Source organism: Momordica charantia, unplaced genomic scaffold (genome assembly GCF_013281855.1).
Source record: "Momordica charantia cultivar OHB3-1 unplaced genomic scaffold, Mcharantia_2.0 BLBB01000066.1, whole genome shotgun sequence".
NCBI lineage: Eukaryota > Viridiplantae > Streptophyta > Magnoliopsida > Cucurbitales > Cucurbitaceae > Momordica > Momordica charantia.
The window spans coordinates 14,262-31,337 of record NW_028275222.1 but is presented as its reverse complement, the minus strand read 5'-3'; the positions used below and the strand labels follow the sequence as shown (position 1 = coordinate 31,337).

Sequence of the window (17,076 nt, the reverse complement as noted above, 5' to 3'; positions counted from 1 at the left end):
GACGGGTATTGGAAGCGCAACTGCCCAAAGTACTTAGTCGAAAAGAAGAAAGCCAATGAAGGTAAATATGATTTACTTGTTTTGGAAACATGTTTAGTGGAGAACGATGACTCCGCCTGGATATTGGATTCAGGAGCCACTAATCACGTTTGTTCTTCATTTCAGGGAATTAGTTCCTGGAGGCAGCTTGACGCCGGAGAGATGACTCTCAAAGTCGGAACAGGAGAGGTCGTCTCAACTGTGGCGGTGGGGGAGCTCAAGTTGTTTACAAACAAGAATATGTATATATTATTAGATAATGTATACGTGGTTCCTAAAATTAAAAGGAACTTAATTTCAGTTTCTTGTTTGTTAGAACATTTGTATTCCATTTCATTTAATTTGAATGAAGTGTTCATTTGAGAAATGGTGTTAATAATTGTTCTGCTTTGTTTGAAAACAACTTGTATGTGCTAAGACCAACCATAACTAAAGCAGTTTTAAATACCGAGTTGTTTAAAAATGCTAGAACTCAAAATAAAAGGCAAAAAGTTTCTCAAAAAGAAAATACCTATCTTTGGCACTTAAGATTAGGTCACATTAATCTCAATAGGATTGAGAGGTTGGTTAAGAATGACATTCTAAGTGAGTTAAAAGACGATTCTTCACCACCATGTGAGTCTTGTCTTGAAGGTATGATGACTAAAAGACCTTTTACTGGAAAAGGTTATAGAGCCAAAGAGCCCTTAGAACTTATACATTCAGACCTTTGTGGTCCGATGAATGTTAAAGCTCGAGGAGGGTATGAATACTTTATCTCTTTTATAGATGATTATTCAAGGTATCGTTATTTACCTAATGCAACATAAGTTTGAAGCCCTTGAAAAGTTCAAGGAGTACAAGACTGAAGTTGAAAATAAATTAGGTAAAACCATTAAAACACTTCGATCAGATCGGGGTGGAGAGTTTATGACTTGAGATTCCAGGATTATATGATAGAACATGAAATTACGTCCCAACTCTTAGCCTCTGGTACACCTCAACAAAACGGTGTATTAGAAAGGAGAAACAGAACCATATTGGACATGGTTCGAACAAGGATGAGCTATGCTCAATTGCCTAACTCGTTTTGGGGTTACGCAATGGAGACTGCGGTTTATATTTTGAACGTAGTTCCGTCGAAAAGTGCTTCTGAAACACCTTTTTGAACTATGGAAGGGTTGTAAAGCTAGTTTACGTCACTTCCGCATTTAGGGATGTCCGGCACACGTGCTCATGACTAACCCAAAAAAACTGGAACCTCGTTCAAAAGTATGCCTCTTTGTAGGTTACCCTAAAGAGACAAGAGGTGGTCTATTCTTCGATCCTCACGAAAACAGAGTGTTTGTATCGACAAATGCTACTTTCTTGGAAGAAGGCCATGTTCGAGATCATAAACCACGAAGTAAGGTAGTGATTAACGAGATTTCTGAAGAGGCTACAAACACGTCAATAAGAATTGTTGATCAAACTGGCACTACAACAAGAGTTGTTGATGAAGCCAGTACATCACGTCAGTCACATCCACCTCAAGTGTTGAGGGTGCCTCGACATAGTGGGAGGGTTGTGTCATAACCTGACCGCTATGTGGGTTTAACTGAAACCCAAGTTGTCATACCTGATGACGGAGTCGAGGATCCATTGACCTACAAAAAGGCAATGGAAGATACTGACAAGGACAAATGGGTCAAAGCAATGGACCTGGAAATGGAGTCGATGTACTTCAATTTCGTTTGGGAACTTGTAGATCAACCTGACGGGATAAAACCCATAGGATGCAAATGGATCTATAAGAGAAAACGAGACGCCGAAGGAAAAGTAGAGACTTTTAAGGCGAGACTTATGGCAAAAGGCTACACACAAAGGGAAGGGGTGGACTATGAAGAAACCTTCTCCCCTGTAGCTATGCTTAAGTCCATTAGAATACTTTTGTCCATTGCCACATATTATGACTATGAGATATGGTAAATGGATGTCAAGACTGCTTTTCTGAATGGCAATCTTGAAGAAAGTATTTATATATCTCAACCCGAAGGGTTCATAGCTCAAGGTCAAGAGCAAAAGGTTTGCAAGCTTAAACGGTCCATATATGGACTGAAACAAGCATCTCCATCTTGGAACATAAGGTTCGATACTGCGATCAAATTTTATGGTTTTGACCAAAACGTTGATGAGCCTTATGTATATAAGAAGGTCGTCAACAACACTGTAGCCTTCTTAGTGTTGTACGTGGATGATATCCTACTCATTGGGAATGTTGTAGGATACCTCATTGACATAAAGAAGTGGCTAGCGACTGAGTTCCAAATGAAAGATTTGGGAGAAGCTCAGTATGTTCTTGGCATCCAAATTCTAAGGGATTGCAAGAACAGAACGTTAGCCTTGTCTCAAGCAACTTATATCGACAAGATGCTTGTTCGATATTCGATGCAGAATTCCAAGAAAGATTTATTACCCTTCAGGCATGGAATTCATCTGTCTAAGGAATAATGTCCTAAGACACCTCAAGAAGTTGAGGATATGAGACGTATACCCTATGCTTCAGCAGTGGGCAGCCTGATGTACGCTATGTTGTGCACGAGGCCTAACATTTGCTATGCGGTGGGATGGTCAGTAGGTACCAATCCAACCCAGGATATGATCACTGGACTGCTGTTAAGGGAATCCTCAAGTATTTTAGGAGAACGAGGGACTACAAGCTCGTGTATGACGCTAAGGATTTGATTCTTACAGGATACACTGACTCTGACTTCCAAATAGACAAAGATTCAAGGAAATCCACGTCGGGGTCAGTATTCACTCTTAACGAAGGAGCGGTAGTTTGGCGAAGCATCAAACAAGGATGCATCGCTGACTCCACCATGGAGGCTGAGTATGTTGCAGCTTGTGAAGCAGCAAAAGAGGCGGTTTGGCTTAGAAAGTTCTTGACAGATTTGGAAGTCGTTCCAAACATGAACTTTCCCATCACACTTTATTGTGATAACAGTGGTGCTGTGGCAAATTCTAAAGAACCTCGAAGCCACAAGAGAGGCAAACACATCGAAAGGAAGTACCACCTTATACGGGAGATAGTGCAACGAGGAGCTGTGATCGTCACAAAGATCGCTTCAGAGCACAATATTGCTGATCCTTTTACGAAGGTACTCACAGCTAAAGTGTTTGAGGGCCATCCAGAAAGTCTAGGTCTACGAGCATTGTACAGTTAGTATAGGGCAAATGGGAGAAATGAAAGGGTATAGTGTATGCCCTAGTTTATTGTATTTTCCCTTTGCTTTATGATAATGTACACCCCACTCGAGTTTAGTTCAAGTGGGAGTTTGTTGGGTGTGTTGCCATAAACTCGTAGTTTGTATTTATGTAAAAACAAATGTATATTCAATAAAGTTTTATTCAATAAATTTGTTGTTGAATTCATTGCATTGCATTGTCTAAAGTCCAATAAACTAAACATCCGAGGTTATTTTAGTGTAACCAGGCTCGTCCTTTGATTTGTATGGGTGAGAGTGGCTCAAGTTGCCGACTCAATATTCCTACCATTTTGGGGACGAGACCGAGTGGGGAGCTGGGAACATAACTTCACAAGATGAAATTCACCCATCTCCGACTTTAGGGGAGTAGATGAGTGTTCCCTTAAATGCTGACTCCGAGACTTGAACAAGGGGCCCCACCCTCTCATTGGCCCGAAAGGGACTTCCGGTTATTGGTCGGACCATAACCGACTTGTTCATTAGAGGAGCAGTGGTATTTAAGGAGTAAGATGTAACTCAGGGGTAAAACGGTAATTTAACCCAACTTGAGTTACGAGCACTCGTGAAGGATTGACTTGTCATTTATGGTCGTATATCCATGGACACGAAAATATTCTGCAGTGAGAAGAGTGCAACTGCGGGTTTTTAGTGGAGTGACCCGTAGTTAACGAATGTTGATTAACTCGGTCAATGAGTTTGACCAATTAATCTCGTACCGTTGGAGCTTCGGATCTGTAGGTCTATTAGGTCCCCTTGCTAGCTCATAACGGGTAAAACGAGGATCAAGTTTTTGGAAGAATTTGAACTGTTTAAAATAATGTGCATAAGATGTACATTAGAACCATAGGTTATAAGAGAGAATATGGTTTAATTAAATATTAGATATTTAATTAAATGTTAAATAATTATTTGTTAATTATTTAATATTACATTTATTTAATTAATTATTAGTATTAATTAATTATTAGTATTAATTAATTATTAATTTGATTAATAATTATTTAATATATTATTATATTTTAATTAATTAATATTTATCAATTAATATTATTAATTATTAATTTTGATTAATAATTAATTATTAAACTCCCCTGCAAATTTGCAGGAGAGTGGGGAGTTAGTATGACGTGGGGAGTTATCCCACGTCATTTTTCTTCTTTTCTTTTTGGATTGCAGAATAGTTCTGCAATGGTTACAGAACAGAAAAAGAAGAGAACTCTCATCTCTCTCAAGCTCTCTCAACACTCCCTCTCATTCCAAACAAGGTGCTCCCACAAGCACGGTCTGTAGACCCAAGAGGATAGCGAGGAAGACTCGGTGGTGGTGTTCGACGGGAATTCGTTGAAGAAAAGTTCTTCAAACGTATGGTTTTACCCTGTGTTTTTCTTCTTTGCATATTGATTTTGTTTCCCAAATATCACGAACAACAGTCTGCTTCCGCTCCGGGATTCACATCTCTTCAATTGGTCTCAAAGACAGGTTGATGTTCTGATTTTTCGGGAGCAAAATCGGTGTTTTTGGTGGGTGTTTTCATATTTTCGAAATATGGGTTTGCAGGTTGGAAAATTTCCAGTTTTTGGCATTTAGATAGCGTTTTTCTTCTTGATTTGATCATGTAGGGGCCCGGTGTTTTGGGCATATTGTTTCTGTATTGAGTCTGTAAGTCCGGGTCGCTCAAAAGTTGTTCGTGGCGTCGGATTTAGGGAAAAATTGCAGAAAACAGCGAAGAAGATGAAGCATATTGCGCAACAGTGCCGTGGCGCTGCAGCGACAGGACACAGCGCCATGGCACCATGTCTGGGCGCCGCGGCGCTGCCCTTAGGCGCCAAGGCGCTGTTCCGAGTGTTTTTCGGCGCGTTTCCGTGGTTCCAGTTCGCGGTTCGAGGGCGGCAGTCGTTTTCTCTTTTTTGTTTATTTTGCTTTCTTAGGATGCTAAAAACTGTTCCAACTTTGCTATTTATTTATTTTATGCATTATGAATGTATATTTTAATTAAAATCATATTGCATATTATATGTCATATAGTTTTAAAGAAGGCTAGGGACTCCTCTTCCAGCTCGGAGGGGCTATTGATCGGTTTCTCTGAAGGCTTTGGGGGAGAGACATAAGGCTGGATCTCCGTGCATACAGGCAGGTCGGCCCCAGTGGGGAAGGGAGACTCGTAGGCGTGCACCCTGCCGCTGGGAGAGGCGGCAGTTGGGTGTGTTGCCCTAAATTCGTAGTTTGTATTTTGTAAAAACAAATGTCTATTTAATAAAGTTTTATTCAATAAATTTGTTGTTGAATCATAGCTTCGCATTGTACAAAATCTAATAAACTAAACATCCAAGGTTATTTATGATGTAATCGGGACAGTATATATACTGGGTATATAGTTGATATACGGGGGATATATTTGATATACCCCTGATATATGAATGGATAATGTCCCGTGAATAACCTAAAGGGTCTATAGTATATGGATAAGGCTGGGTACCTTATCCTGGCAACACTATGGATAACGCCCACTCTGTAAAGGTTACAGACGACTCGATCCAGGTCGTTCGTGTGGAGACATGCGAGTGGGGGTATCCTATACAATGAGTTTGTATCAGACTGGACCACGAAATAGGCAATCTTTAGATGTAACACCGTTAACTAATAGGTTGCTATTTTTTAGGATGACCAGACAACTCATTCTCTATCCTAAGTGAGTTATGGACTCCTGCCCGTGAGGGCTCGTCCTTTGATCTGTATGGGTGAGAGTGGCCCGAGTCGCCGACTCAACATTTCTATCATTTTGGGGACGAGACCGAGTGGGGAGCTGGGAACATAACTTCACAAGATGGAATTCACTCCTCCCTGACTTTTGGGGAGTAGATGAGTGTTCCCTTAAATGCCGACTCCGGGATTTGAACAAGGGGCCCCACCTTCTCAATGGCCGAGAGGGACTTCCGGTTATTGGTTTGACCATAACCGGGTTGTTCATTAGAGGAGCAGTGGTGTTTAAGGAGTAAGATGTAACTCAGGGGTAAAACGGTAATTTGACCTAACTTGAGTTACGAACACTCGTAAAGGATTGACTCGTCATTAATGGTCGTATATCCATGGACATGAAAACATTCTGCAGTGAGAAGAGTGCAACTGCGGGTCTTTAGTGGAATGACCCGTAGTTAACGAATCTAGATTAACTCGGTCAACGAGTTTGACCGATTAATCTTGCATCGTTGGAGCTTCGGATCTGTAGGTCCATTAGGTCCCCTTGCTAGCTCATAACGGGTAAAACGAGGATCAAGTTTTTGGAAGAATTTGAATTGTTCAAATTACTTAAGGGATTATATGTGTATTGATACATTATAATATATATAGTTAATTGTAAATTAAAACTATATATTATAAGAGATATTATTTGAATGAGATTCAAATAAAATTAATGTGAATAAGATTCATATTAAAACTATAGGTTAAAAATAATGTGCATAAGATGTACATTAAAACTATAGGTTATACGAGAGAAATGTTTTAAAATATGATTCTAATTTTATAATAAATAATTAAGTGTTAATTATTTATGTATATATATTTATTAATTATTAATTGGATTAATAATTAATTATATTTATTAAATTATTTAGATTAATTAATTATATATATATATTAATTATTATATATATATATATATTTATATATATATTATATATTATTATTATTATTATTATTATTAATATTAACTCCCATTCAATATTGCAGGAGAGTGGGAGGTTTTGTGACGTGGGGAGTTACCTCACGTCACCCTTCTTCTTCTTCAAGTGTTGGAGAATGGGAAGGGCAGGGGTTACAGAACAGAAAAAAAAACTCTCACCAATTCTCTCAAGAGCTCTATCAATCTCTCCCTCTCGTTCCAAAGAAATTCTCCCACAAGAACGATCTCATACCCAGAGGATAGCGAGGAAGGCTCGGTGGTGGTGTTCGTCGGAAATTTGTTGAAGAAACGTTCTTCAAAGGTATTGAGTTTTCTCTGTATTTTCTTTCTTTCAATTTCGGTTTTGTATCTCGAAAATCAGCAACGAAGATCCGCTTCCGCTCCGAGATTCACATCCCTTCAGGTAGGGGGGGACTCTCCTAAGGGGACCTAAAGCTCTCTACCGAGCTCGCCCTCCTAGACCTAAAACTACCACTACACCTATCAGACATTGCTAAGCTAAGGCGAATGTACAGAGAAGAGAATGAGCTACTAATCTCGGCGCGAGAGTCGGAGGGATCTGGAAAATGCGAAATGAGGGGGGAGCCCACAAGCATATATATACACATAGAGACGCAATCCGGAGTGTACACGTGTCTCCAGTTGAACGGCTCAGATCGGGTGCAGGGCCTCGATGGCCGCGACGGGCGCGGGAGTCCTGGGGCAGCCATTCAATGATGCTGTCGGGGCCCATGATTGGTCCAGATAGCTAGCCCCAATCCGAGGGAAGGAGCAAACCCAGGTCGTCCGCCTCACCCCACTTGTCTTTCTGGTGGGTAGCCCGCCACCCAACCAGATAGGGGGCCTCTGTTGAGGGGTGACTGCATGCGGTCAATCTGGGCGTGACTACATCGGGAAAGCCGACCTGTCAGGTCAGCCTTAATGACGAACAGGTAGAGGAGTCGTACGATGGCGCGCAATGGAGCAGGGATTGGACCAGTAGCTGCCAGCGGTCCCTAGCCAAGTTCCTCGCCGAGTAGGGAAATACCCCGATGGGACGTATATCTGCCCACCAATCGCTATAAATACACTCTTCGACCCTGACTCCAGGTACGAAAAACTTGTCTGATGCTTACCAATTGAGCTTGACTTGAATATTAACTTGGGCGTCGGAGTGGTCGTCTCTTTGCAAGTACCCCGAGAAACCGCCTAAGTGCTTGAGGCCGACCTCCGAGGTCATCTTCCATACCTCAGTCAAATCTTGCATCAACATTCGTGAACATCCAAATAATAAATTTTAATTTCAATAATTTCATATTAATTTGATTCAAAACTCAATTAAGAATTTGAAATCATTTCTATTCAACTATCCAAATTCAAATGATTAAAGTCAAGCCTATCTCTTAATTTCTTTTTTGGTTTGCAAATCTATCCTTAACTTTCTCTAAAATTTTTGGTGTTTATTTCACTTTTCAAAATTAGGAAAAAAGAAGGATAAAGAGAGAAACCCTCCCTCGCGGTTGCTCTCGAGAACGCCGAACCCCATCTCGTGCTTTCTCTCCCTTTCGTCTGCTATTCTTCCCCCTTCCAGCAATCTCCGGCGAAGACCCACGAATTTTCCTCTCCAGCGACGCGACTAGCGGCGGCGACACTACGGAATTTCATAACTCGGCAGCGCGGCTCCCCCTGTGAACTCGTTTCTTCTGCAGTGGCGCAACCTAGACCAGCAGCGGCAAGTGTTACCACGGCGGCATCGTCCCTGCTGACCCAAGCCGTTTTGGTGTGGGTCAATTGGTAACAGCTCCCTTAAACCCCTTTTCAATTTTTGATTTAAGTGTTCTGAACCGAATCCTTACTCCGGAAACCTTATCTCTTTTCTTTGAGAATCAAATGGTAGAATGCTCGTTAGGATATCTGTAACTAGTCCTTCCTTGTGAGGTTTGTTTGCTGCATGTTTGTTTGTTTATGTGCTTGTATTTTAATTTATATGTATGTGTGACTTCAAGTTCTGAATCATCAATTTTGGAATGAAGTTTGAGTTTATTATGTTATGACATAAGTTGATATTCTGTTGAAAAGTATGCTACTGTGTTGCTACTTGCTACTATAGTTGTTCACTATGATTATGGAAGCATGCTGCTGCATTGAAATTATTAGGTTGTGAGCATGACTTAGACTAATATATGTGTGTTATGTGGTTATGTAGCATGCTGTGAATTGAATGATGCTAGCTTGGTCATGGATTCAAAGTAGAAAGCATGTTTTAGGACTTAGATTGTGAGTTATGGGATTATACCGGGGAAGTTGAATTAAGTGGGTGAATATTAGAGCCTTGGGTAAAAATAGTTGGGGGCTAATATGCCACTATTGAGTGTCGAGGCTTTAGGTAAAAATGGTCGAGGGTTAATGCGATGAGTTTAATTTAATTGGAGGCAAGTATTGGGCCTTGAGGAAAATAGTCAATGACCAATATGTTACGAAGTCATCGAGGTCTTGGGTGAAAAGGGATGAAGCAATTTGGGGCCTCGAGTAAAGATGGTCAAAGGTCAAATATCAAGTTTGTAATGAAATGTCGAAGCTTTGGGTAAAAATGATCAAGGGACGATATGACTTGAAAGAGTAAATCTTGAAGGGGTTGGAAAGAGTTGGATATAACTTGAAGAGTTAGAAAGAAAAAGGAATTTGGCTCATGTGGTATTTTATGCATGCAGTATTTTGAAAAGTGCCTTGAGGCGTGTGCCTAGGCACTGGGCGCAATAGTGGTGCCTCTCCTTGAAAAGGCAAGGCAGAATTAAGTTGGGGCACTTTAAGTGCGCGCCTCCCTCAAGGCCCAAAAGCCCAAAGCCTTTGTGCTTTACAAGTATCTGTCGGAAAAAAAACTAACAACCCTAAATGTAGAAACCCTTGCATTTAAGGTTTTTTTTTTTTAATTGCGAAGGCTGTTGGTTGCAAAATCAGGCTAAAGCCTAAACCTTTATCTATTTCTCAAGATTTTCCACCCACGACTTTCGATCCTTTCCGTACATTTGCAATTGTGATACTATTTCGGGATTGTTTCATGTTTTTTGTGGAGCATTAACTCATTATGTTAGAAGACTTGCAATGTTTGAATCATATTTTACTTTTGTATGTCAATTATAACTTAATATCTAGTATAACTTCTTTATTTCCATATATGTTTATGTATATATACTTTTATGTAATTTTATATATTGTGCGCGGTGCACCCCACGAAAAAAAGCATGCACTTTTTTTTTTGTGCCTTGAGCTTAAGCTCCAGGGACTATTGCGCTTTGTGTGCCTCGAGCTTAAAAAATACTGTATGCCTGATGATAACTTATTGTTTGATGTGAGTTTTAAGCATGACTACATTATATATTTATGAGTTATACTTGTAATAATTGATGTTTTAAGCATGTTGTTGTCATGATTATCGATGTGCTTAATTGTTTGTGTGTGGCTTCTCAAGTGGGGCTTGCCGAGTATTCACATACTCACCTCCCCTAAAGATTTTGCAGGTAGCGATGAATTATGTGAGCATGGTGATGGCATAGAGAAGACTTGAATGGAAAAGACCATATGGCTGCGTATTTAGAATGTTATATTTGGTTACTTAAGCCGAGGAATAGGGCAGTTTCAGTTGATTCCCATTTCTAGTATAGGTTTTTCCGTGCTTTGGTTGGTTGCTATTTAAATGTCTTGGAATTAAAATTGTTAGCAAGATAGGTAGAATAGATGATTCTTTTGTTCCATTTGGAGGCAATTTGATTTTATTGATCTGTTTAACGAAAAGTTCTTGATTATTAGTTGAAATCTAGTTCCAATTTATGAGAGTAGTCTTTATGCATTATTCAAACAGAAATTGATTGGATGGTCTTAGTAGTGTTCCCATTTTAGAGGTAGACAATTTGGGGGCGTTATAGTTGGTATCAAAGCAGAGAGTTGTTCCTGTACACTAGCCTAGTAACTAGGTTGTTCGTGTTAATGGTCTTTTTCAGTCTCCTCTCCATCACCAGGTACGTGGATTTGTTTTACCTTATTGATATTTGGTTCTGATATATGTATCTTTCACTTGATATATGCTTAATGCTTGACTTGTTTGTCTGCTTTGTTTATGAATAGTTAGGTATAGAATCCCTAAGCATGTCCTTCACTACCATTTTTCTGCTACCAACTCTAAGCCTTTTTTTTTTTTTTCCAAAGATGTTGGGATGAGGGCCTTTTGAAGGTTTTGAGAATAGAGGGACTTGAACCCATACAATTTTGACTTTTTCTGGAATAGCTGGCAGAGATTTTTATTTATATTTATTATTATTTTTTTTTTAAAATAAAGAGATCTTTCATTAGAAAAAGAAGAGCAAGACAACTTAAGGGCAGGGTTTGAGGAAACCCCCTTCGAAAACTACATAAGAATGACTCCAATCTCTAAAAACAATAGAGAGATCGGCTGGGACCAACCTGGCTAGTCCCGTCAACCCACTAGGCACAGTTGGCCATTAGGTCTCAATCTTTGGGCTAGATCTTCCTTGGGGCTTTATTTTTGGGCACGATTTGTTTCATTTTAGGTCATGATTTGTGGGATCTATTTAGGATTTAATTTCACTCATAACAGTTATAATTTTAGTTAACAATTGTTCGTTTATATACTTTAACCAATTACTATTGTATAGAAAATTTTTCTTTGATATCAAACTTAGCGTAATTCAACTGATTAAGCATATATTCTCCACTAAAATGTCGGAAGTTTAAATCCCTGTTCTACACATATTTGCAAATAAGTTTTTAAAAAAACATCCATTTAAAAATTTCAAAGAACTCTATCTAAACTATTTTAGATTGGTTTTTCTTCTCTTTCAAAAAGAGTATTATTGAAATGATAAGACAATTAGAAAGGGCCCAATTTGAGCAAGTTCATGGGCCTCCATATTATTTTAGTATTATTTTAGGGGCAACTAGAGGAATGACTATATTAAATAGTGCCAGCCAAAAGTATACAATATCATAAAAATGACTACAAAGTAGTTATAGTTCAATGCTAGAATTTTATGTGGACAAATATACCCTTCTACCAAAATAGCTAAAATTATCTTACAATTACCCCTAAAAATTTTATGGCAAAAATACCCTTGAAACAACTTTTTGCTACAGCTTAGGAAATATTACTTAATCAAATTTTTAGTTTAAAAATTTTCTATTCCTGTGGCACCACCAAGTGAGCTAGGAGCTCACTGCATACTACCAGAAAAGAGTCAAAAGAAGAAGCTCTATCTTCAAAAATCATATGATTCCTTCCAAGCTAAGTATTCCAAAGGAGAGCTCTGACAACACAAGACCATAGGACGTTTCCTTTCCCTTGCAGCCGCCACCCTTGAAGAACTTCAACCTGCCAATCCTCTACAGAGTGCGACATACAACCAGGCTAGCCAAAAAGGTGAAATAATAAGTGCCACCCCTTAGTAGCAAAAGGATAGTGGATGAAAAGTTTGTCTATTAATTCTTCCTCCCTTTAAGTAAAGCAAGCACGTTGATGGAGACCTGGTCCAATTAGGATACTTTCTTTGCAACCTGTTGTGTATGTTAAACAATATGTGAGCTAGATACCATAAAAAAACCTGTACTTTCTTGGGGAACTCTCCCTTCCAAATTAGATTAAGGTGGGGAGTTTTCAGCTTTGGCGTCACATCAAAGAGCTTTGACATTACTAACTTCGTTGAAAAGAGACTTGAAGGCTCTAGGGGAAGTTTCAGCTTTGGTGTAACATCAAAGAACTTCGACATTACTGACTTTGTTGAAAAGAGACCCGAAGGCTCTAGGGACCATACCGCCTTGTCCATTTCCTCCCCGACCTTCATAGCATCGAGTCTAGACACCAGGTCCACCCAACTATCAACATCTCTGTCTAGCAGCCCCCTTCTTAGCCCCAAATTTCAGTCATTCTGCTCCTCATTCTAGCGATTAGCAACAGTTGCATAGCTATTGTGCAATAGCAAATACAGGTTGGGGAAATCATGGGCTAGAGAATTTTCCCTACTCCACCTGGCCTTCCAAAACCTAATCCTTCTCCCTTGATTAGCTTTAAGAGAAAGAAACTTGGGGAAAAAAGCGTTGTTCCTTGCTATATCAAACTGAGGTCTCCCTCTAGCTTTACCTTTGGGTTTTCTGGTCATCCACTCTGGCAATAATTCTTCTCGACAGGACAATCTCCTCTTGGGTGAACCTCCATAGCCACTTGATAAGCAACGCATTCAAGGGAGTTCGTATCACATTCACTAACCAAAGTATGGCAAAGATACCCTTTGTCACTATATGCAGCTATATACAATATCTACTAATACCATGTTTGCCCCTCTATGTAACAAGGGGCCCCACCCCTCTAACAGACTCATTCCCCAATTACATCATCATGTCATCTCCTCACCCCCTCTTTCTAGTGTAAACCTTCCTAATTTGGGGTCTATCAGAATCGCTGAGGCATCCTTTTATTTGCTATAATTTTGGCTGAAACGGTTGGAACTTCATTTCACAATGCTTTGGTTTAGCTTGGTGTGCTCTCCCAAAAAGTTCTAAGTTGGCTTCTAGAGTTGCTCTTAGAGTGGAGGTTTTAAGAAAATGCTAGTGTTATGGTCACATGCCACTAGAGCTCTTCCCTTACTCTTTTGGAAATAAAGAAATGCCAAAAAGTTTTTGGACAAAGGCAGATACTTTTGCCTTTTTTTTTTTTTTTTAAAAAATTATGCACAGTTTAGATCCTAGTGCTTTACAGAAATCCTTTTATAACTTTCCCATCTTGTCCCTGTGGCCTTTAGTCTGCACTTTTTGCTTCCTTTCTAGTGCAAGCCTTCCGTTTTGTATAAAAACAGCATTCTGGTCATCAATGTTGGACCTCCATGAAAACTCAAATGTCTGGATTAGCTACTGTTGGTTTTAATATGCTCCTAGCGTTGGAATATCAAAGAGTAAGCTTTAATCATTGAAGAGTGGTAATCCTGTAATTCTGTTGCATGATGAGAGTATGTTACTTTTGCTTTTGCGTTTGCATAAGCATTTATTTATTAATTTGGGAGTTTTATTGGTGGTGCTAAAGCCCAGCTGTTGGATTCTCTTATATTTTTATTTGCCAATGACTTTGTTTCTTACATTGTGCAATGATGTTGCTTACACAGGTGACCTAGATATGATTCTTAATGGATGCACCACGCCCACTGGGTGGTGCTTCTCAAATTCCAGGTTTTGTATTCCTAGCCGTTCTACTGCCTCGCGTACTCCAGGTTGCAGTATGCAAACTGCTAGGATTAGGAGTTCATGGGAACCTCGTTTAGAGCATCAGACATGTTTCTCTAAAGGTGCATACCAAACTTCTCACGATCTTTATTTATCTCTTATTTCAGTCTTTATGTCAAAACAATTATTTGCATACTATTGTGGATACACCATTGTAAAGGAATTCCTATTTGAGTTTTGTGACTCTGGCATCTTAAAGAATGAGGCTTCTGTGATTTCAGCAACTGACCTAATGATAAAATATTTCTAAAAAGTGGAAGAAATGTGAGAGCCCATCTATTGAATTCATGTCATATGTATATTATTGACCTATTTTTATTTGAGGTATGTCAATGATATAATTTATTAATGATATAAAAATGATTGGTATGTTAGTGATGGGCTTTATACCCAAAAATGATATATTAGTGATATACTTTATAGGTTAAATTAAAATTTTAGTCTAAGGTGTGTTAATAGATTTTTGAACTTTAAAAGTGTCTAGTAGGTCTCTAAACTTAATCTTGTGTCTAATTGGTTCTTGACCTATTTGATTTTTTTTTTAAATTAATGAATTTATGGACTTGTTAGATATTTTTAAAAATTCAAGAATTCATGAGACACAAACTTGAAATTAGGGACTACACTTGTAAAACCTGCTTTATATTAGGTATACCAGTAAAATATACTGTATCAATGACACAAAAATGATATATTAGTGACGTAGAAGAGAAAATTGTCATATTTGCAAATACAACAGGTAGTTTCGCTACCCATTATAAAGATTTACACTATCCTTTTTAGTAATAGAGTGAATGGTGTACTAATTGGTTATTTTCCACAGTAGGTCTCTTACCCTTAAAACTACGTGCTGCTTCTTCCCCTCTCTTAAGTGGGGATCTTGGTGGCTTGCTACATACAATCCCAAGGTTACCAAGGCAAAAAAGAATTGGCATGACACCACAAGCATCCAAGGATGTCCCTACGAGTTTCCGTTTTCCTCCAATGACGACGAAACCGAAATGGTGGTGGAGGACACTAGCATGCCTACCCTATCTAATGCCCCTTCACGAAACTTGGATGTATGCTGAAACAGCATACCATCTACACCCGTTCCTGGAGGACTTTGAATTCGCGACATATCCCTTTCTCGGAGCCATTGGGAGACTCCCAAGTTGGTTCTTGATGGCATATTTTTTCGTTGCCTATCTAGGAGTTGTAAGAAGGAAGGAATGGCCACACTTCTTGAGATTTCATGTAGTTATGGGCATGTTGTTGGAGATTGCCCTGCAAGTGATTGGTACAGTAAGTCGTTGGATGCCCCTTGCAGTCTATTGGGGTAAATTTGGGATGCACTTTTGGACCGCCGTTTCATTTGCTTACCTATTCACGGTCTTGGAATGCATACGCTGTGCTCTTGCAGGCATGTATGCTGATATCCCCTTCATCTGCGATGCAGCCTACATCCAGATTCCATATGATTAATGACTCTCCGGTTTTTTCTCTCACACCGTGTGAGTAGACATGTAAGTTTACTACTGCCCTTGTAAAGTGCAGTTGGAAATGAGCATTGAACATACCGAAGATGGCCATTCTCTTTATTCACTCTTTTGGCATTTTCGTTGAGAGTTGTAAAAGTTTTCAGGTAGTCTTTGGAAAACTAGTATCTTTGTCCTTGTAGAAATTGAGCATTCTGTATGGAAGAGCTGGAGAAAATTCATCCCCACTCCTCTGAGAGGGTAAATCTGTTAAATTTAACTTCAAACTTCTCTGCTTTCTTGTGGGCTTTGATTGATAATTTTTCTTTCCTTTACTCCAAAACTATTTTACTCTTGAGAAAACATTCAACTTCAGTTTCAGCTTCCAATATCGAATGCAGAAACCATTTTTGTTTGTTCCTTTTTTTTGAAGTATGGATTGAACCTTCAACCTTATGAAAGGTCATATAGCTGCCTTTGCTGTTTCCTCTTTTAAACTTGTCTGTGCTGTTTTAATATAGACTGGTCGGCCCGATCTAGTGATGCTTGATTGTTGTAGTGTCAAGGCAAGAAAAGAATTGATAAAATGTCGAAATTGAATAAAAAAACCAGAGAAACTTGATGGAATTAATTGTAAATGAAATTGGTTCTATTTTCTTTAATGAATTTGAATCCTGATAGGATATGTTTGAGAATTCTTTTTCCCAACTAAAAGTACTTCTACCATAGTGAAAATGGACTTTTTACTTAAATCAACTTGTTCGGGAGTAATATCAAAGTACTTCTTGAAAAGTTAAAAATGCTTGTATTTTGTGAGAGAGAATTTGCAGGTTTTTTCTGGTCAAAATGTGTTTGTAGGAAAGTACTGAAACGGTATTTAAATAATATATGTTCAGAACAGCAAATTGCATGCCTATTTTGTTTAAATTCGTTTTAAGCACTTTTTTAATGTTAATTTTAATGAAATTAATATGGCATGGATTATGTGATCAACCAGCAATGTAACACTATTAATTTATCTCCTCTCCCCTTTCTAGTAAATATGCCATTAAATTCTTAACAAAATTAAGCGAGAGCGAGTATATTTCAGTGATAATTTACATATATCTCCAGTTAAGAGGAACTCAAAATTAAGCGAGAGCGAGTATATCTCAGTGATAATTTACATATATCTCCAGTTAAGAGGTTATGAGTTCGATCCTCCACTCCCAATATAGTCTAAAGCGAGCATAGCTCAACGGTAATTGGCATATATCTCCAACTAAGAGGTTATGAGTTCGATCCCCCACCCTCAATATAGTCCAAAGCAAACACAACTTAGCGGTAATTGACATATAATCCTCACATGTTGTAGTAATATATATATATATATATATATATATATATATATAAAATTAACAACTATTTAAGG

The 17,076-nt window shown here is 38.7% G+C and overlaps 1 protein-coding gene across 3 annotated transcripts; it reads left to right on the top strand.

Moving 5' to 3' along the window:
* The first annotated feature begins 8,402 nt into the window (after nucleotides 1-8,402).
* LOC111019474 (protein TIC 20-I, chloroplastic) lies at nucleotides 8,403-16,000 on the top strand. 3 transcript variants are annotated; one of them, XM_022295868.2, is made up of 3 exons: nucleotides 8,403-8,721; nucleotides 14,091-14,270; nucleotides 15,032-16,000. In XM_022295868.2, exons 2-3 carry the CDS (start codon nucleotides 14,102-14,104, stop codon nucleotides 15,670-15,672), a joined length of 810 nt encoding a protein of 269 aa, XP_022151560.1. In that variant the 5' UTR covers nucleotides 8,403-8,721; nucleotides 14,091-14,101; the 3' UTR covers nucleotides 15,673-16,000. The 3 variants fall into 3 exon arrangements, with proteins under 3 accessions (XP_022151560.1, XP_022151562.1, XP_022151561.1); XM_022295870.2 differs by having other exon boundaries at nucleotides 8,406-8,721; nucleotides 15,035-16,000; XM_022295869.2 differs by lacking the exon at nucleotides 8,403-8,721 and adding an exon at nucleotides 8,741-12,358.
* Nucleotides 16,001-17,076: the final 1,076 nt, after the last annotated feature.

Coding starts and splice junctions, on each gene's coding strand:
- LOC111019474 (XM_022295868.2), top strand. CDS start 14,102: ATGATTCTTAATGGATGCACCACGCCCACTGGGTGGTGCTTCTCAAAT. Junction 14,271..15,031: donor TCAGACATGTTTCTCTAAAG/GTGCATACCAAA, acceptor TATTTTCCACAG/TAGGTCTCTTACCCTTAAAA.